The 22,994-nt window shown below is 36.0% G+C and overlaps 1 protein-coding gene and 1 long non-coding RNA gene across 2 annotated transcripts in view; one reads left to right on the top strand and one right to left on the bottom strand.

Annotated features, from left to right (window-relative positions):
- Positions 1 to 2,669: 2,669 nt before the first annotated feature.
- Positions 2,670 to 22,994, bottom strand: part of LOC143304375 (uncharacterized) — a 41,923-nt gene continuing 21,598 nt past the window's right edge. The window contains exon 2 of the long non-coding RNA XR_013061066.1: positions 2,670 to 3,764. This is a non-coding gene — a long non-coding RNA (uncharacterized LOC143304375). The remainder of the gene's footprint in view (positions 3,765 to 22,994) is intronic.
- LOC117164035 (glutathione S-transferase-like) lies at positions 19,441 to 21,530 on the top strand. The gene is made up of 2 exons (XM_076626828.1): positions 19,441 to 20,181; positions 21,127 to 21,530. Exons 1-2 carry the CDS (start codon positions 20,016 to 20,018, stop codon positions 21,162 to 21,164), a joined length of 204 nt encoding a protein of 67 aa, XP_076482943.1. The 5' UTR covers positions 19,441 to 20,015; the 3' UTR covers positions 21,165 to 21,530.

Raw genomic sequence — 22,994 nt, 5'->3', positions numbered from 1 at the left:
CCTCGTTGTGAGAAGGTCTTAATCGTTTATAATTGCGATTAAGTAATTGCAATAAGTCATATTTTTAAGAAACGTTCTCACATGCTGTCACACACTCTAATTAGAAAAGGATCATGAAACATTCGGTTTATCATATTATTTGTTTGTAAATTTTCCTGCTTCCGGAAACTTTTTTAAATATGAAAATATTTATATACAAAATTAAATATTTTTTTCAATATCAACACTTCTTGCGTTTATGCTGTCCTAGTCAGAATTATATTATTTCGTGTATCCTGTTGCTTTTTATATGATAGTCCTCCCGTTGGCCGCGGATTCGTTATCAAGCCTGAGGCCCTCGTCACTAGTGTAACTATCGACAATAAAGGTACCCCACGCGCGACCGGACGATGGAGAACTTCAACGCAGAACCGCTACCTCCCGCGAGCCCTCCCCGGGAGGGCGCCTCGAGCTCGGACTCGGAGATTCAGACTCGACATATATATTATTATATATATTATATATACTATTATATCTATATAATATATGTATTTATATCTAAAAATATACGTACAAATATATCTATTTAAAAAAATAAAGTTGACCGTCATATATCGCCAATAATATCGCGTGCGTATAAAGAAACTAATTACATTTAATTCCTTTTTTACATTTATTTACTTTTTATTATTATTTTTTTCACAACTAATTACATTTAATTATTACATTTACATACATTTAACTATTATTACATACATTTACATACATTTAATTATTATTTTTTTCATAATTATATCTCGTTTGAAATATTTTTCGACATAATTAATTGTTTCAAAAACACATATTCCAGCCTTCTAAATGATTTATTTTGCATATTATACGAATTATTCCATCTATAAATAAATTGTTCTCTCTACGCACAAACACGCACACAGTCTGTTAATTACACGAGTTAATTGTAACATTTTTCTCGATAAGTTGACAGAGCAAGGAAAATGAGCGACGAACATACCTACAAACTAATCTACTTCAATGCCCGTGGTCGTGCCGAACATATACGGTACATATTTGCATATACTGGCATCGAGTATACCGACGAGAGGATCCCCGAAGAACTCTGGCCTGAATACAAGGATTGTAAGCGTGAAGAATCGATTTTTACTTTCATCGTTCAACTCTCAGATATCTACCATTTACTCAAACTTTTCTGTATATAAAACTTTCGTTTCACGTGCAGGCTAAACTTACTTAAAGTAAAATTTCATACGGAATAAAGTCGAACTTTTCATTAAGTTTTGCTTCCGTAATATCGTGTTTATCGAATACCAACTTAATTCACTTACGATTCTCGAATTTTTGTGTTGCAATCTTTATTGTTTTCAATGAATCGAAGCATTTCGAATATTTTGAGAAAACCGTAAATAGGTGACTTAAAATAGGAATACAAAAATACTTCTACGTTTCTCGTTAATTTAAAAACTTTTTAGGACTTGTCGGAAAAAAAGGATAAAAAATTGAAATCAGTTCGGAAATGAACAAGAACATAGCTAAAAAGTCGAAAGAACAAAGCAGACATAAAATTCGATCTTCTGTTGCGACATTTCTATCGTAAATGGTATAATAAAAGTTTTACGCAGCATAGTCTTCGATATAATCTTATATGTCGCTTGCAAATAGAGAAACAAAAAATCAACGTAAGTCTGTAAATCAATCCTGTCGGTGTAAAACACAAAATTACGTTCGCAATAGACATTCGATTTATATTCCTTGCATTTCAATTTTCATTACAAGAACCGTGTACATTTTCTAATATTTTTTCCGTGTCTGGTATTATCTTTTATCCTTGATTTTAAAAACTTTAGGTTCTTCCCAACAGTCAAAAACACGCGATACCCTGTCCATCGTAATCGTAAGAAAAGAAAAAAAGGAGAAAGAAGACATTTCTGTATTTCTTTACTAGGCCATGTTGATTAAAACCGAAATGATTTCGATTCATCTATTCACAAGAACGCAACGGCCTCGGAAGCTGTCTTGTGATTTCCTATCGATCGTTTCCCTCTACACAGTGTTCATATGAGCCATGTTTGTTCTTAGCAATGCCTTATAAAAAGCTGCCTGTGCTGGAGATAGACGGGAAACCGGTAGCGCAGAGTAACGCTGTGGCGCGATACTTGGCGAGGAAGTACGATCTAATGGGAAAGAACGAATGGGATGCGATGATATGCGACGTGCTCGTCGATACTCTTGGAGATTTGAAGCAAGGTGAGTAACTGATGAGATGACTTTGCATTTGTCTCACCACAGAGACAGACGTTCAAGAATTCATTGTGAAAAGACGAGTACAAACAAGATACGTATGTCTTTCCGTTAAGCGAATGTTACAGTTTGTTTGCAAAAGTCAGTTTTTAGATTATAGAATCGTAGATAGAATTTAGAGGATAGAAACTTTTAGTAGTCACTTTTAGTTTAGTAAATTCTTATCGACAATAAGCAGACTACGTTATGATACAACGATTCCAACTGAAGATTTCTATCGACATCACGAATTCGATGGCTTCCAAAAATCGTGTTCTTACACCGCCAACGTAACGTCACGCCAGTCGAATCGAAAAATTATTACTAGACAGAGAAGGTGAACAATAAACGAGGTAAATAGGCTACCGATTGAATAATATCATAACGATCGTATCTCTGGTTTTTGCTTGTCTTTTATATTTGTTTCAAATGTATAAAATATAATCGTATCGATATCGTCCACGATTAAAGCCATCCATCCGCCATCGACGAGGAACGAACGATTATATTTTATCATTTATGCGAATCCTTCTCTTCTCTTCTTTCTCTATTTACGCCCCTCGCCTTGCTTCGTACCGCCGATGATTCACAATTCGATGCACCTGAACAGCTGGAACGTCGCAGATTTTTCCGTACGATAACAAACGTGTTTTTGATGGCCTGCTTTAAACCGTGACGATCGCCATGACGTGCATCAATTGTCGAATGATGTAGTGCGACGATACTCCTACGCAACTTTTTTTTACGCTGTTTTTTCCTCTATTTTTTCTTCCTGTGTGTTATCACATGATCATGAGATACCTGTATAGAAGATGCAAAGAGTCTGTGAAGAATTTACAGATATTTAAGATTATCATAATGTTTAAGCAAAAGCTAAGACGCAAAATATTGCTCAAGATGTAATTATGTAATATTTACTCAATTTCTAGAAGACTGTTTATATCTTGTTGTTATTCTTGATATGGAGATAAATATAGTATACTTTATTAAGACCTAGATAAAAGACTTTTTTCTCGTTTCTCTTCTCTTACTTAATCACTAAGAGTTATATAACGTTTATTCGATAATTCTGCTTCTCCTGACCTTTCCACAAATGGTTGTTTATATCTCGACATTCTTGGTACTTTTAATCAAATTTTAATAACAGTACTTTACTCGTCAGAAGTAAATAAAAAAGCTCTAAGTAGAAGCAAGGATTTACTTACCTTTCCTTTCTCGAATCTCAGTTAGCAATGTTGTTCCTCTTGAAAGATTTTCCAAGTTTCCAAGACAATTTCCACGCTGGTAACATTGTATATATTTCAAGTATCGTGAACCACAGGAACTTGTTGAGGCAATATTGAAGAAAGCAAAGAGAATGAAGAAATTGTAGGAACTATGAGAGGCTACTCCTTCTTTCACAACTTATTTTCTCTTCGTTTGGGGGGAAAAACACAAATGAACGTAACGGTTGGTTTCAGCTATCTGCTACTATCGCATGGAGGAGAATCCTGAAAAGAAGGAAGCGAGGAAGAATCAACTTTTGAACGAAACAATACCATTTTACTTGACTAAATTCGACCAGATTATTGGCGAAAATGAAGGATATATCATTCCTTCTACCGTAAGATTTTTTATCCAAATTTAATGTTAAAATTTTTAGTCTTTGTGCAAACTGGGCCATGTTGTCCATAAAAAATTATTGAAACTTTGTTGCGACAAGACAGCTTTAATTGTTGAGAGCAGAGTGTATCTTTAAAATTCATTCCTGTTAGTTTATGTACAAATGAATTTGCCAAGATTTTCAGCTTTTAGATAATTATTCATGTATCTTCCTCATCAAGTTTGATAGAAATTATTACTATCGTAATCAAAGCAAAGATTAAGATATGTAAAATCATTTCTCTGGATATGACACTCTTGTTTAATGAGTGATAAATGATACCATTCGAAATATCATATTTATATAATATATAATGATACTTATAAGTGTAATCACTTAAGTACAGATATCTGAATTTTTCTCACTGTCACTGACATAGATACGTATTATCGTTCCTTAGATTACTTGACCAGTTTATTTCTTTCATCACTGTGTTATTATATAATAATAATAAATAGTCACATTAAATTAATTTAGTATGATTATGTTGTTTAATAATACGTGTTTCATTGCAAAATATTTAGTTAAAATGTGTATCGAATCGTTGTAATTCCAAAGATGTCAATTGATCTAATGTAATAATAAAGTATAAAGTATAATAAAGTATAAAGTATAATTTCGTCTGTGGTATAATCTTTCTATTCCATTTTGTTACGTCGCACCGCGAGCAATATGGCAACCAGATGTCACCGGATACTCGCAGCGTATCCTCCATAGTTTCAAGTACCTTCCATAAATCTCATAGATTTCCTAGAAAAGGTCCTTCAAACCAAACAAACGTCTGTTTCCGAAGAATTTCTAAAGACTATTGTCTACCCCGACTGGACAAGGGAAAGTTAGTTTTTCTCACGTATGCTGCAACTTTCCTCCCACTAACCACTTTCTCTCGAGGGCGGTTAAGACCCTTCGTTAACCAATTAACAACGAAGCCACTTCCTTCACTCTCCTAACTAAAATCGTCACCAACAAATCCTATGGTCCCGTGCGCTAGACACACCCATCCTTAGCTTTCCTCCGAGACAGCATCGTCTCCCAAGACAGTTCTGATTTCACATCCTTCGAACGGTCAATATCCTTCCACCGGGTAGGACACACCCACAGATCAGTCACTCATTCATCTCGTACATATTCTCAACGCGAGAATTGATTGTAATTTCAACAAATAAATAAAAAAAAAAATCTCGTACATACGCACCAGCGTAACTGCCTTCGTTATAAGTTGTTGGAATAAACGGTGAAATATAACTTACTATACTGTGTCATATTCATTTAACCACCTCTTATCTTAACCGAAACAGGGGAACGACTACTTCGCGGCGTCGATTCACCGAATCGTAGCGAGAATTTACGCCTCTCGCTACTGCGACTGCGTCTCTCCGCGAACGGTCGTAACACATTGATCGACAGAAGTACTAAACTCTAATAACATAAATTTATATATTTTCTATTTCCCAGCCACCAGTTTTATAGATTTTTCTATCTTCTGTACTACTTTTATCCCTTTTATTTTTTCTTACATGAGATTATTGTAAATTTAATATCATTTGTTCGCAATATTTGTTATTTATCTTTCATTGAATTTGAAATTTCGCGCTTCAATGTTGTGTGTTGTTCGACGTTTTATCGAACGATGTTTATCGAATTAGTTTATGAATACATACATAATCATTAAAGAATCTATAAACCTTACTAGTCTGTTTTTACTAAGTTTTGTTACAGAAAACATGTTCTCATAAATTTTCAACTTTAATTTATGGAAATTTATTAACCTTAAACTATAAAATCATTCAATGAGTCTTTCCGGATGTTTTTATGTAGTCATAATTTCACATATCAGCACAGCTCCACCAATAGGATAAGAGTTACGTGGAAGCAACAGGGGGGAAGAAGAACATATAGAGATCTAAAGGTTATTTTTGTCTCATTCAAGTTTCTGTTAACCGGCTTGGAAATTTCCTGTGCTTGTTTCGACTTTGAAGTCTTAAAAAAAAAATTGTAAGTAAATAGTATATATATAGTATATATATCCTGAGTCAAAGTTTCTCTTTATAAATAATAAACCGTTTAAAAACTATATTTTGTATGTTTTTTCCTTATTCATAATTAAATAATAAATATGAAATACTTCTACAGAAAGCCGACATCCTTCAATTAACCGAACAGCAGATGATTTAAAAATTAGTAGTTGAAAGAAATAAATGTTATTACATGTTCATAATTGATCGATAAATTTAAATATACAATTGGAAAATGTTTCTTCTTTATTGATAACTAAATAATACAGATAAGATACAAGATACTTGTACGAAAAGTCGGCGCGTCGTTCAATTAACGGAACAGCAGAGGATTTGAAAATTAGTAGTTGAAAGAAATAAATGTTATCATATGTTCATAATTGATCGATAAATTTAAGTATGCAATTAGAAAATGTTTCTTATGTTTGGAAGAATATATAATCACTGCTGAATGTTTTGTAGTTACGAAAGTTGCATACAAACATACATTGTACATACGACTAGTAATGGTACTAAATTACTGTTAGAGGGTCTTGGGTGTATAGAACCATATGGTTAAATTAATACTAGAGATAACGAATCGCGCGAATGTAATTAATATTTTGAAATGCGTTGTTTGCATTAATTGATAGTTTTCTTATAAACTTTTTTATAAACAATTTCATTGCTATAGAAAAAAGATATGCTGCCGGTAATATGTCTATCCTACTTAAATAGAAAGTGCAATATTTTGTTATAATATTTGGCGCAAGTTTATACATTATTACATCCAAAAATAATATTCTTTTTATATCTAAGCTATATTAAAATATAAAGATACAAATAGCTATGCGAGTAGTTAGTAGTTGATGCTTTTTACTTAAATTGTCTTATACTTCATAATTTGTAATAATATAATTCTTGTCATCAATGATTCTTCGTTTTTACTTTGTATATACTATTCTTCCACGAAGATGCCGCTCTATAAATTGACTTACTTCCCAGTTACGGCATTGGCAGAACCAATCCGTTCTTCTTCAGCTATGCTAGTATTCCATTTGAAGATGAACGTATCAAAAAGGACGTCTGGCCAGAAATAAAGCCCTGTAAGCTTAAAATTTAAAGAAGTTCTGTTTCTTAAATCTCATCTTTCCTAATTTAACTAAAGTAGCTAAATAAAGTAGAACACAATTATGCAGAGTATAACAGAGATTATTGTTTACTCTCCATTGCTCTATAAGATATGTGGGAGAACAATAGGTATTGTTAAGGAGACAATGCCCTTCGTTTGCTGATAAATTATCAATAAATTAAATTATATCTTTCCAAAACAGATAACAGGAAGCTAGATACTTAAGAAGCATCATAATCTGTTTGTTCGATAGAATCTTTGATTCTATTAGTTGTATGGTTTTAGTGACTCCTTATGGCCTGCTTCCTATGCTCGTAGCTGATAGAAGGAAGGTTGCTCAGTCTACAGCTATTTGCCGTTACTTAGCCAAACAATATGACTTAGCTGGAAAGACTGACTGGGCAAATCTTCATATTGATGCCACTGTTGATACTATTCATGATATTCGTCATAGTGAGTATCCAGTGCTGCTTTGCATAAATCTTATGAGAATCTTGATAACAGATAGTACATATCTGTTCAGGTATTTATTAGTTGAAATCCGATTTAATATTTGATTTAATCGAACGATACACGTATGTCAACAATGCAAGACAAAGGATTAAAAAGGATTGTAATTCTATCTTCAGTATCATTTAAATTTCGCACAACACTGTATTCAAATTAGTATAACATAAGCGAAGAGTATTTAACTGAAAACAAATTTTCAGAAATTGCCGCCTTCCACTATGAGGAGGACGAGAAGGTCAAAGCTGCAAAACGCAAGGCTGCTGAAGAGACGCTGCCGTTCATTTTAGAACGTTTGGACCAGCAAGTGAAGGAAAATGACGGCTACTTCTACGATGGTACTCTCTCTTGCGCTGATTTAACATTCGTTGCTCTGCTCGATTATTTGAACTTTATGTACAAGTCTGATCTGATCGAGAATTACGAGAATCTGAAGCTGCTGGAGAAAAAGGTCCTCCTTCTGCCCAAGATCAAAAACTGGATTGAGAGACGCCCAATTAGCGAATTCTAAACTTCACGATTGCTTATGGTTTTATAAGCGTTTAAAGATTGCTGTTGTCACGGTGGTCGTGAGAACGCAACGAAAGGATGGTTATGCCTCACATACCTTGGTCAGCAAAATGATGGCTAAGCAGTAATAGAAACCCTATGTGACCGGCATCCAGCGATAGCCCCTCCACAGGAGCCGGGTCCTTGATATAAAAAAGTACCTCTCGAGTCGTTGTAAGAACATTCTTTTCTGTGCTGTTTGACCATTCTGTATTGTTACTCTGTCAGTGTTCAATAAATTTTCTAATAACAATCAAAATTTAAGTACGAATTTCTCACCTTGCGTGCGGAACGTGAAATTACCCCGAATCGACGTGACAAAATTGGCGATTCTGCCAGGATCCATTCATCGCATCAAGAGGAAACTTCAACGGGAACTCTACGGATTCTACAGCGAAGGACCACGGTCACCTCCTTGATCAAAAGAAGGATCTGCAAAGAATCTCGGTAAGCTGGCTTTCGTACATTATCGAAACCGTAAGCCTGAAATACGTTCTGAAGATAGTGACTCTTCTTCCGCCGAAAGTGTCATATTTCTCAGCATGAACCCAACTGACAAGAGTACCGCTAAACAAAACGAACTAATCGCTACCCTGATTGAACAATTTGAAAGCCTAACTCACGAGTTTAGAAGCTTTAGAAACAGCACCGATCAAAACATTAAAAACATAAAAGAATTTGCGGAAACTAGCGATAGAAATCGCTCTAAAGAAATACGCGATCTTGCAAAAACCATGGAAATAAAATACGACACCGAGACTGACCAGTCGCAAATAAACGCCCATTTAGAAACCGCTGCTGATAACGTAACGGATGACGAAACTGACGGACCGAACACGTCACAAAGACCACGAGCCGCATCTAGCCGCGCCGCGATTAAACCAATAAACAACTACAACGAAGATCGAGGGCTCGAGGCAGATAAGGCCATACGAACTGTCGAGACACTACGTGGTCAAGATGACGTAGGCGTTGAAGATTTCATCTTATCGGTCCGCAAAGCAAGAGCTAGGTGCAAGGCAAGTGACAGAGAGCTATTATTAGATCTCATACTCATCGAAAAGATTACCGACAACGCGAAACGAAACATACGATATCTAAAAATCAACTCGTTCGAAGACTTATATTCATGCTTAAGACAACACGTATTAACACCAACAACTATTAGCAACTGTAGGGACAAATTAAAGAATTTAAAACAAGGGGCAACAGAAAGTGTACAATCTTTTGACTCCAGATTCCGACAACAGCTAAACGAATTAAATTATGCAGTCCAAAACGAAAACCGCACACCAACAGAACGACGCGTAGCTATAGATATTGAAGAACGCGAAGCACTTAAAACATATTTGCTCAACTTACGATACGAGATAGGACAGATGGTGGTATCTAGCGATCCAAAGAACCTGAACCTTGCCCAACGACTAGCAGCTGATAGAGAACAATGGTTACGAGAAGCAAATCGTGTTGCCAACCGCCCAAAGAATCAATCTCACAACATTACATTAGTATCCAAGCGAACTACTACCGATTCACAGCCACAAACTTCTGCTCAGCTACCTAGCCGACCATTAGACGACCGCATGAAACCGAAGTGTCCAAAGTGTTTACGAATTGGACACACAGCCGAAAAATGCTACTCTCGAAATTTTCCATTTGCCAGCCAAGGAAAGATTCCACCTCGAGTAAACCAAACAACGGAGAACCCAGAGGAAGCTTACCTCGAGTTAACTGCACCACCACCGGAAGATTACTATCAATCGTACTGCAACGAAGAGACGGAGGAAGAGCCAGATTCCTCATCGATACCGGAGCAGGAATCAACCTTATAAAAGAAAAAGCCTCACTAAACGTCCAAACTTCTAACCCAAAAACCTTCCTAATGGGAAGTGACAAACATACCACTAACAAAATTTGCAACTTAACCATGCTCAAGAAAAATCATCAATTCTACGTAGTCCCTAACAACTTTCCCCTAATCGAAGATGGAATAATCGGACTCCCATTCCTTACAAAGTATCAATACAGCGTCACTAACAATAAACTAACCTTGGACGAAATTATATTACCATTCCAGGAAACCGATAGCAAGATAAGACCAGGCGAAACTCTAATCTCAGCCCAATACATCGAAGGAAAGCCCACAACAGTATGTTTCATCAACACTGGTAAGCAAATCTGTCACATTACAAACGAAATAGAGAAACCCGATAAACTAAGCCAAATTAATAAATTCGCACAAATAATACGTACCAAACATATTGATCCAGAACTTCGAGAACCCCTTGAGAAAATCCTCATCAATTACTTAGACGTTTTTAATATGGAAACAGACTCATTACCATGTACCAACTTGACAGAACATACAATCACACTCAAGACAGACAAACCTATAAACATCAAATCTTATAGACAGCCCGAATGTCATAAAAAGGAAATCGAGACTCAAATCAACGACATGTTAGACAAACAAATCATAGAACCATCGGACAGTCCCTATAACGCACCAATTTGGGTAGTTCCAAAAAAATTAGATGCATCAGGCAAACAAAAATGGAGAATCGTTATAGATTTTAGAAAATTAAACGAGCAAACAGACCAAGTCGCGTATCCTTTACCAAATTCGGACGAAATACTCGAGCACTTAGGCAAAGCTAAATTTTTCTCGGCCCTAGACCTCTCGTCAGGATTTCACCAGATACCTATGGAGCAAAATTCCAAAAAATATACTGCATTCTCAACCCCACAAGGTCACTTCCACTATAATCGCATGCCCTTCGGCCTTAAAAACGCACCGGCGACGTTTCAACGTATGATGGATACCGCGCTACGGGGGTTAATAGGAAATAACTGTTTCGTATACCTGGATGACATTATAATATTCGGGAGCACCATCCAAGAACATAACCGAAATCTAGCCATTATACTAGACAGACTACAAAATTTAGGATTAAAAATACAACCGGACAAATGCGAATTTTTGAAACCGGAATTAGAATACTTAGGACACGTAGTAACAAAGGAAGGAGTAAAGCCTAATCCCAAAAAGATTCAAGCCGTGAAAGACTTTAAAACACCAAAGACCGCGACCCACATAAAGTCATTCTTAGGACTCGTTGGATACTATAGAAAATTTATACGTAATTTTTCTAAAATCGCAAAACCATTGACAGATCTCACAAAAAAGGACACTCCATTCTACTGGACCGATAGACAACAACTTGCATTTGACACACTAAAACAAAAACTCTGCGAAGCCCCTGTACTACAATATCCAGACTTTGACAAAACATTCACATTAACAACAGACGCAAGTAACGAAGGGTTAGGAGCAATACTCTCCCAAGACGGACATCCATGCTGTTATATATCCCGAACTTTGAACCGTCCTGAAAAGAATTATTCCACAACCGAGAAAGAGTTATTAGCAATAGTATGGTCAATCAAAAGACTAAGACAATACCTACTTGGTAGAAAATTTAAAATTCAAAGCGATCATCAAGCCTTGAAATGGTTAAAGAATGTTAAAGACCCCTCATCGAGACTCATGCGATGGCGTTTGAGACTCGAGGAGTACGATTATGAAATCGAATACAAAAAAGGAAAAGAAAATACAGCTGCAGATGCTCTATCCCGATTGTATCCTATCACTAATGAAGAAATCCAACCCAATGTAGAAAACCCGGACTATTATGACGAGTATATAGACTGGAAAATCAATATCACCCCAGCTCCGATAACCCAAAAACCTAACAGACCACACTTTAAACAAATTACAAAGACCGAACTGGGAGACTTTAACGAACAGCATTGGTTGCGTCAATTAACCAAACACTTTATTAAACACCGAACCGGACGCTTACAAATAGGAATAAACGACAATATCTTCAGCACGTTAGAAAAGGTAAATATTCAACTCATGCTAAGGTTTCTAACAACTAGATTCCCTCAAATTAAATTAATATTTGGACAAGATCCGCCAGTAGACTACGATAACGAACAAAAACAAACGATACTACGCGAAAATCATAACGAATTAGTAGGACACTTAGGTATACACCGCACCGTGAAACGAATACAAGAGCACCATCACTGGACAAACCTAGAACAAGACGTTACAGAATTCATACAAAACTGCGAAACCTGCCAACGAGAAAAGCTAAATCGTATCAGGGCCAAGGAACAACCTATGATAACTGACACACCGCTTAATCCTAATGACAAAATCGCAATGGACATATTCGGACCTCTCACCAAAACCAAACGGGGCAATCAGTTTATCCTGTCTATCCAAGATCAATTAACCAAATATCTCATCCTCATACCCTTAAAAGACCAAACAGCCAACTCAATCATTAACGAACTTTTGGATCACTATGTGTACATATTTTCCGCACCAAAAAGTATTCTGACGGACATGGGACGAAATTTCGTATGTAAATTGATGGACACATTTGAAAGGGCTTTCAAAATCCGACACATAAAAACCACTTCTTTCCATCCACAATCTAACGGATCCCTTGAACGAACGCATGCCGTAGTAAAGGACCTTATTCGAACTTGTACGACCGACCGACAGAACGACTGGGATGAAAACTTAAAATTAATATGCATGGGATACAATAATTCAGTACACGAGACGACCGGACATACCACATTCGAACTAACATTTGGACGACAAGCTAACATGCCATCCTCAATATCAACCACTCCTAGCCTAACCAGAGAACAATTGTTTAACCTCTGGAAAAATCGACACAACGCCTATATAGCTAAAGCAAGACGGGTTACCGAATCTAACAAAAAGCGATACCAGAGGGATCAAATGCGAAAAATTATTAAAACACAGACGATATTCCGAGTAAAAGATAAAGTATGGGTACATAACGATCACAAAACTAACAAGCTAGACCACGAATGGCTAGGACCTGCAGAAATCCTCTCATCCAATCCACCCACCTATCTTATCGAATATTCCAACGGTCACACGCCAAGAATCCACGGTAACAGGCTAAAACCCTACCTTTCAGGAAGAAGACCATAATATGGATCATCATAACACTCGAGTACATTAGAAGCGATCTAGAAGTAAAACCATTGAATTACGCCAACATATTCCTGGAACACATTGACAATTGCTATCTGTGCAACGAACAAATAGATATCACCCTTATAGTAGGCCTTAACGATCCAATTGACCAAGTTAATAGATTACAACGCGTAATAGATTTAATAGACCGTCAATGTAAACCACCTTGCGCTTACATACCAGAAATAAGCAGCCTAAAATTTAAGTACAGAAATCTTCAAAACCTGACTCGGCAACTCAAATTATTATTGCGTTATAAAAGCAAACGCGGATTGCTCAATGTCATAGGCTCAGTATCCAAAACTTTATTCGGAACTGTCGACGAAAACGATTTAGAACTCATTAACAAGAACATCGATACATTATTTGATTCCAACAATAAAATAAAAACAATTCTTAGTAACCAAACCGCACTCATCAAACGCGTGCTAGACAATACCAAAACAAATCAACTTGAAAACTTAGCCAACGATATACACAAGATTGAAAACCACAATGAAAAAAACGAAATATTAGTCTCCCTATTAATTCAAACCGAATCTACCATATCAGAACTCCATATAAACATCGACGAAATTTTTAACACTGTTATGTTAGGGAAACAAGGAATCATAAACCCACAAGTTATAGAACCCGAATAATTCTTAAAAACACTTGACCAAATAACGAGACAAAACTTTATGACTAACCATATCGAACCTTCAGTTCAAAACTTTCAACTAATTATAGATCTAAGCAAACTAAAGGTATGGATAAGAGATAACAAACTTATATATACAATAACTGTGCCGCTTTTGGAAAACGATGAATGGAAAATAACTAAAATTTACCCGATACCTTCCAAACAAAACTCTGTATTCATTGCGCCTGTAATAGAAACGGATTTTTGCCTCTAACCGACTCAGAACAATACACCTTTGTCGATAGTCACTACTTAAACAAATATTGTAAACGAACGGCAATCATCCACATTTGTAAAAGAACTCAACCGAGTCACAATAGAATCAATTCACCTGAATGCAGATCAGAATTAATTACTAATCGACAGACGGTCAAAACTTGCCCGACTGCTGTCTTCAAGCTGGAAGAATTGACGTTCGTACCTTTGCAGACGGAAAACCATTATATTATTATTCCTGCGAAAAATGTACAAATCGACGTGTTATGTAAGACACATAAAATCCTAGAAATTGGACAACCAAGCTTAATTAGCAGTAAAACCGGGTGCATAATCACATACGATCATAATATTATGAAAATAGGAGGATCACATAAAAATATCTCTTACGAAACCAAATTTAAGAATAGCATATACAGCTTCGAAGAAACAGATGTTCCAATATTAGAGAAAATATTAGAAACAGCTCCAAAAGTAACTCACAATTTTAACCAATATAAAGCCAACCTCGACACATTACAAACACAAATCAGTACGCTGCAATTTGAGCGACGCATAAATTCATTGAAGGAATATGGCATATCCACACTACAAATATTAGGAATCATAGCCCTAGGACTAGGAACAATATATGTAATGTACAAATGTAAACTTTTCGAATGTCTACGCCGATCATTTCCTAAAAATGTACGTATCAAAATACTCTGCCCTACCGCTCGCGTAAACAGGATCGATCAAACATCAACAGTACCAAGGACGGTCACCTTCCAAAATATCACCGAAGACGAAGATGAGGGGATCATTCAACTTAGAAGCCCCACCAGAGCCTTACGCTTTAGCGGAGCAAAGCGAAGCTAAGGAGGGGGGAATGTCCCGGTGGTCGTGAGAACGCAACGAAAGGATGGTTATGCCTCACATACCTTGGTCAGCAATATGATGGCTAAGCAGTAATAGAAACCCTATGTGACCGGCATCCAGCGATAGCCCCTCCACAGGAGCCGGGTCCTTGATATAAAAAAGTACCTCTCGAGTCGTTGTAAGAACATTCTTTTCTGTGCTGTTTGACCATTCTGTATTGTTACTCTGTCAGTGTTCAATAAATTTTCTAATAACAATCAAAATTTAAGTACGAATTTCTCACCTTGCGTGCGGAACGTGAAATTACCCCGAATCGACGTGACACGGCCTTAGTGTGTTGAGAGAATGAAGAACGAATCGTGTTGATGGAAGTTTGTATGGAATATACTGATTGCTTTTAACATTCATTAGTTCCAGTTATTACCGATATTTTTGTCATTTAGTTAGGGTTTTCCCTTTAGATTACGTTGTGATAGAGAACTATTATTTGTGTATTCCTACAGAAACATACGAACTATATAAACTGTTGACACGATGTTGTGCTTTTGTATTATAGAGATAATAATAAAACCATCAACCAATCATTAATTATGTTTTTTATTATGTTAATTAAGAATTGAAGATTACCTGCTTGGTGATCTTGATAATATCGTATTTTACAAATGTTGAACAAAAAAAAATGTATGATTATTTTATTCTGTTAGGGAAGTGATACATTTACACTGTACATGAGAGTGTGTGTGTAAGGGTTAGAGGGCGTCAAGGACTCAGTGGAGACAAAAGACTGTTGCCAGATGTTAGAAGAATCTAGGCTAGTCGGTTGGCAACCAGCGTGCGTGCAAGACGTTCTTAGAGAGGAATATAGGTGTACAACTGTTGTATGGGAAATATAGTCAATAATTTGTATTCCCAAATCCTCGAATTTCCTTACATATTCAATACGTTATGAGGGTTGCTTTAAAAAAAATACGAGTTACATATTTCTTTGAAAAAAGCATGATTTTTATCGATACAATAATGTTCTTCTGTTATCGCTTTAAAGTTGAGTACTTCGTTGATTACACGAGAGAACTCGCCTACAGCAAACAAGATACGACCGTGTGTAAAGTAATTAATCTGTTTGCTCGTTACTAGCTACACATAAGGCTTGCGTAAAAAAAAATATGCATTTCAGTTCAGGCGGAGAATTATGTAGGAAGTCATTTTGTCGATCAATAACTTAGTTAATAAAAGATCAAATTTTCATGTACATAAATGTAAGTAACGTTCAAGTATTAATCATTACATACAATTTTTGTATAATTCGATATCTTGGTCACTTACATCTTACAAATGATATATAGATAATATTTATGACATACATTGGAGCTATCTTTTAGTTAACGCCATTTTTTCTTGTTTTCTCTGTACTTTTACTATTCTTCCAAAAATATCAAAGGATCGATGACTTCAAATTAAACTAGAATTGCTTCGGTATATTGTCAATCAATGGCTATTTGTATTCACATCTATATCAAAGGAAAACCGATTGCAAAATTAATTACCCTTGCAATTCCGCAATCTGAAACTATGTGTGATCGACCTTGAAGATGACAAATCTCAATGTTTGAAGTAGTACAAAAGGATGATAATTTAATTTCGCTTTATCAAACTGTACAAAATTTGTATACACATACAGAAAAAAAAAACGGAGTTGAAACATTAAACAACATGAATTATCGGTTATTATTGCTGAGTAATTATTAGGATTAGAGCTTTGGAGTATCGATCGTATCGAGTTTTAACTATCGGTTTCCGCAATTTATTGTTTTTCTAAATTATGTCTGAATGGTATCAGTTTTTGAATATTTTATAGTTTACACTCCAACATACTGACGTAAGCTATCGAAAATAATTGTAAATTATGCAATATCATTTTTTTTATATTTCATCATCTAAATTTCAATCTATTTTTTGTATTTAACATCCCTTTTTTTATTGTTCGTGTTCCGTCTTGTACGTTCTTCAAAAAATCTTAATTTTTTTTTAGATAAAATCTTGTGTGAATTTACAAAAAATACGATTCTTCGTTTAATTTTTTTCCCTTATTGTCTTTACATATTTGGAGTTTAAACGCGTTATAAGTACGTTCTTTTTTTTTAATATGATTACGTAGAATTCTTATTCTGAATAAATTATTTGTTTCCGCTTCATAACTGTTTCTAAATTACAGTGCATTTAATCTTGAAATGAACAGTAACATTTTATACTTTTTACGTTCTAAGGAATTTTCAGGATCGGTTAAAAATTAAATTACAGTAATGGTAATACTCAATATTAATGTCAGACGTGGATACTTCACTGTTTTGTATAATAATTTGTTATCTTGGCATCGATCAAGGTATTTAATATACAAAGCGTACAGATTAATAAGAATTTTAATTAATCCTTCTTCTATAGTATTCACCGTTCTTTTCGAGCTCGTACCATTTCAAATAGACTTTCGAATAGATTTCAAAGATTTGTCTGTTCAAATAAAACGCGATCTTTTTTATTTCCCTTTCAGTCGTCCCGTTACTGTTCCGTTGTTTCCAACAGATTGCAGATTCGTTTAAAAAACATTTGTAACGAAAAACAAACCCACTCGCAGAAATGTTATTCAATATCGCATTTATAACTTTCATAGACATCCTCCTCTCATTGCTATCATTGTAAACAGATTGAAACCTCGTTTGCAAACACTCGCGATTAAAAAAAAAAAAAAAGAAGAATTAATCTTAAACAATTTTATCTTGTGTTCCATTTATAATTTTCATAATTGTCTTCCCGACGTTGTATCATTTTAAATGGCTTTTTTCTATCCATCTATGTTGCAGCGAGATCAACGGTCCTAATTACTAAATTGCACGATGTGTTCATACAAATTCACTTTTTATGAACGCGATGAAACGAAATGAAACCTAAGTAGAGATTTGTTTTCTCATCAAGTATAACGAGTTTTATACTTTGGATAGATTGCCTCGTTGTGAGAAGATCTTAATCGTTTATAATTGCGATTAAGTAATTGCAATAAGTCATATTTTTAAGAAACGTTCTCACATGCTGTCACACACTCTAATTAGAAAAGGATCATGAAACATTCGGTTTATGATATTATTTGTTTGTAAATCTTCCTGCTTCCGGAAACTTTTTTAAATATGAAAATATTTATATACAAAATTAAATATTTTTTTCAATATCAACACTTCTTGCGTTTATGTTGTCCTAGTCAGAATTATATTATTTCGTGTATCCTGTTGCTTTTTATATGATAGTCCTCCCGTTGGCCGCGGATTCGTTATCAAGCCTGAGGCCCTCGTCACTAGTGTAACTATCGACAATAAAGGTACCCCACGCGCGACCGGACGATGGAGAACTTCAACGCAGAACCGCTACCTCCCGCGAGCCCTCCCCGGGAGGGCGCCTCGAGCTCGGACTCGGAGATTCAGACTCGACATATATATTATTATATATATTATATATACTATTATATCTATATAATATATGTATTTATATCTAAAAATATACGTACAAATATATCTATTTAAAAAAATAAAGTTGACCGTCATATATCGCCAATAATATCGCGTGCGTATAAAGAAACTAATTACATTTAATTCATTTTTTACATTTATTTACTTTTTATTATTATTTTTTTCACAACTAATTACATTTAATTATTACATTTACATACATTTAACTATTATTACATACATTTACATACATTTAATTATTATTTTTTTCATAATTATATCTCGTTTGAAATATTTTTCGACATAATTAATTGTTTCAAAAACACATATTCCAGCCTTCTAAATGATTTATTTTGCGTATTATACGAATTATTCCATCTATAAATAAATTGTTCTCTCTACGCACGAACACGCACACAGTCTGTTAATTACACGAGTTAATTGTAACATTTTTCTCGATAAGTTGACAGAGCAAGGAAAATGAGCGACGAACCTACCTACAAACTAATCTACTTCAATGCCCGTGGTCGTGCTGAACATATACGGTACATATTTGCATATACTGGCATCGAGTATACCGACGAGAGGATCCCCGAAGAACTCTGGCCTGAATACAAGGATTGTAAGCGTGAAGAATCGATTTTTACTTTCATCGTTCAACTCTCAGGTATCTACCATTTACTCAAACTTTTCTGTATATAAAACTTTCGTTTCACGTGCAGGCTAAACTTACTTAAAGTAAAATTTCATACGGAATAAAGTCGAACTTTTCATTAAGTTTTGCTTCCGTAATATCGTGTTTATCGAATACCAACTTAATTCACTTACGATTCTCGAATTTTTGTGTTGCAATCTTTATTGTTTTCAATGAATCGAAGCATTTCGAATATTTTGAGAAAACCGTAAATCGGTGACTTAAAATAGGAATACAAAAATACTTCTACGTTTCTCGTTAATTTAAAAACTTTTTAGGACTTGTCGGAAAAAAAGGATAAAAAATTGAAATCAGTTCGGAAATGAACAAGAACATAGCTAAAAAGTCGAAAGAACAAAGCAGACATAAAATTCGATCTTCTGTTGCGACATTTCTATCGTAAATGGTATAATAAAAGTTTTACGCAGCATAGTCTTCGATATAATCTTATATGTCGCTTGCAAATAGAGAAACAAAAAATCAACGTAAGTCTGTAAATCAATCCTGTCGGTGTAAAACACAAAATTACGTTCGCAATAGACATTCGATTTATATTCCTTGCATTTCAATTTTCATTACAAGAACCGTGTACATTTTCTAATATTTTTTCCGTGTCTGGTATTATCTTTTATCCTTGATTTTAAAAACTTTAGGTTCTTCCCAACAGTCAAAAACACGCGATACCCTGTCCATCGTAATCGTAAGAAAAGAAAAAAAGGAGAAAGAAGACATTTCTGTATTTCTTTACTAGGCCATGTTGATTAAAACCGAAATGATTTCGATTCATCTATTCACAAGAACGCAACGGCCTCGGAAGCTGTCTTGTGATTTCCTATCGATCGTTTCCCTCTACACAGTGTTCATATGAGCCATGTTTGTTCTTAGCAATGCCTTATAAAAAGCTGCCTGTGCTGGAGATAGACGGGAAACCGGTAGCGCAGAGTAACGCTGTGGCGCGATACTTGGCGAGGAAGTACGATCTAATGGGAAAGAACGAATGGGATGCGATGATATGCGACGTGCTCGTCGATACTCTTGGAGATTTGAAGCAAGGTGAGTAACTGATGAGATGACTTTGCATTTGTCTCACCACAGAGACAGACGTTCAAGAATTCATTGTGAAAAGACGAGTACAAACAAGATACGTATGTCTTTCCGTTAAGCGAATGTTACAGTTTGTTTGCAAAAGTCAGTTTTTAGATTATAGAATCGTAGATGGAATTTAGAGGATAGAAACTTTTAGTAGTCACTTTTAGTTTAGTAAATTCTTATCGACAATAAGCAGACTACGTTATGATACAACGATTCCAACTGAAGATTTCTATCGACATCACGAATTCGATGGCTTCCAAATTTTCTTCTCTGCAATCTCAGACGCTCAACTCGAAAGAATCTTTTAGATCCCCCGACAAACACTCGACTCAGGTTATCTATTATCGTAATCTTCCTACGGGATTTTTTTTAACTGCGTTGCGTTAACGAATAACGGGATAACATCACGTTTCTCTCAACGCCTTTCAACGTTCTACAACTTTTATTCTTTGCAAATCCCTGTCTCTATATGATAAACGCTGGTTATCCGCGGAATTTACGATTTCAATTTCTTTAACGAGATATCTATCATATTACACAATTCCTGTAAATGTATTCGTAATTATATCGCCGAAGAATTGTATTTAATTAAGCTATGAAGTTGTGGAATCGTGAGAAGGATTATTTTTATAGAACTGTCTAATTTCCATTCGACATTGATTCAGGATACACATTACTCTTTTTTACATAATACCAGTTTTGTCATTTTTAATTAACAAATACCTGCAAAGGTTGAAGTTTCTAAAATTATCCATTAAATTCTGACAATAAAATAAAAATCCAAATTCTTCCTAAAAAGCTAGTGATCTTTAGTTAAGAGTTCGATTTTTCACATTTTTCATGGTAAATTAAAAAAATTGTTTAATAGAGGAGGTACAAAATAAATGTATACAAACCTTTTCTCAGACGACATGGGCGGACTTCGTGTTTGCAGCGGCCCTTGAAAATTTCGAGTATATGTTTGGGGCATCAGCTTTGGATAAATATCCAGCTCTTCGAGCATTGAAGAAAAGGATTCATAGAATACCGGCTATTTCTGATTGGCTGATTAGGCGCCCATACACAAACAGCTAAAAAGCTAAAAACGTGTGGAAAAAAGATGACCAGTACACCAGTATATATATATGTAGTATCATGGAACAAAGGCCTAAGAGATATCGGGCGAACTATAAACAATGTCGCGAGAAAGTCGAAGCACCGACAGGCCCAACGATGTATCGTCGGTCTTTCGGTCGAATAGGTTACGCAAAAAAAGGCCTACGTGACTTTGACTACGAGCGGCTGCGGAGCACGTGCGTTGTGGGGCTGAGAAAAAGACAAAGGAACGATGAGTCATTCGAAAAACAGAGTGTGATTAAAAAAGCGGAGTGCGAGTTGAGCGAGGACAGAGTTTTGCGAGTGGCGTTGCCGAGAGAGTGTTCATCGCGTTTTGGTAAAAGTCGAGTCGCTATCTAGTTATTTAGTTGCGCTGTTTTCTGTACGTTTGGCGTGAATAGTTCAGGTTGAACAACAATCGTCTTTTTCTGTCTGATTAACATCTCTATTGTCCACTCCTTGTAAATACATTATATCACAATATTATATATTTTTGGGGGCTCGTCCGGGATTGGACAAGACAGAAAACGAAACGGTTTAACAGAGCTATTCGAGCTAGTTGTGAATTTACCCGTACGCGGTGCGGTAAAAGACGATATCGTTGACTGTTTAAGTTTGTGTAGTGTGAAAAATGGCAAACGTTGGGGACGAACGATTGTCGGGTGAAGAGGGTTCGACGCTGGAGGAGCTGAGGAGTAAGCTCGCGCGAATGAACCTCCCTATATCGGGTGCGAGGTCAGTGCTGATTGCAAGGCTGAATCGGGCGTGTAGGGCTGGACAATCGTATCCTAAGGGATCGACGGGCGGTGAAGAGCTAACCGGTCAACGAGATTTAGGAAACGTACAGAGAGCTGAGCGTGATTGTAACGAAGATGAAGATGTTGAGAAAATGAATACGAAGGAGTTGAAGGAGCGCCTCGCTAGTTTGGGTTTAAAAACGACGGGAAGAAAAGTAGAATTACGCGCACGGCTACAAGCGGCCATGGATGGTAACGACATATCGTCGGAAGAAGAAAGCGACGACGAAAGTGAGGATGAAGATGACAAGAAAAACGCAAGAGGATACAAGAGAGATACGCGAAGGGTGTATCAGGACCGTGATGAATATTGTCGAAGGGCATGTGTTGGTTCGACACTGAGTTTTAGAGACGTCGAAGATGCATTAGAGTCGTTTAGTGGCGACAAAGGTGAAAATGTCGAACGATGGTTCGAGTCGTTCGAGGAAATCGCTGATACGTGCATGTGGTCGGATGGGCAGAAGGCAGTTTACGCCAGGAAGCTGCTGAAGGGATCAGCGAAAATATTTGCGAGCTTCGAGTGTCATGCCAGGACTTGGCATGAGTTGAAGAGGGGGCTAGTGAAAGAATTTTCGAGGAAAGTCAACAGTAGGCAAGTACATCAGAAACTTGAAGAAACAAAAAAGGAGAGTGATGAAGCATGTTTGGCTTACATGTACCGCATGCTCGAAATAGCCAGCCATGTGGACATAGAAGAGGAAGCAAAGGTGGAATACATTGTGGATGGAATAATAGACGACGAGAACAATAAGGCTATATTGTACGGTGCTACGTCAATCAAAGAGTTGAGGAAGAGGTTAGTGATGTACGAAGAGCAGAAGAGTCGCAGAGCAAAGTCGATTGTGAAGCCGGCTAAAACCCAGAAGAACGGGAAGCCCAGTC

Source organism: Bombus vancouverensis, unplaced genomic scaffold, assembly GCF_051014615.1.
Source record: "Bombus vancouverensis nearcticus unplaced genomic scaffold, iyBomVanc1_principal scaffold0033, whole genome shotgun sequence".
Lineage (NCBI taxonomy): Eukaryota > Metazoa > Arthropoda > Insecta > Hymenoptera > Apidae > Bombus > Bombus vancouverensis.
The sequence above is the reverse complement of the archived record's forward strand: the minus strand, read 5'-3'. Positions and strand labels throughout refer to the sequence as shown.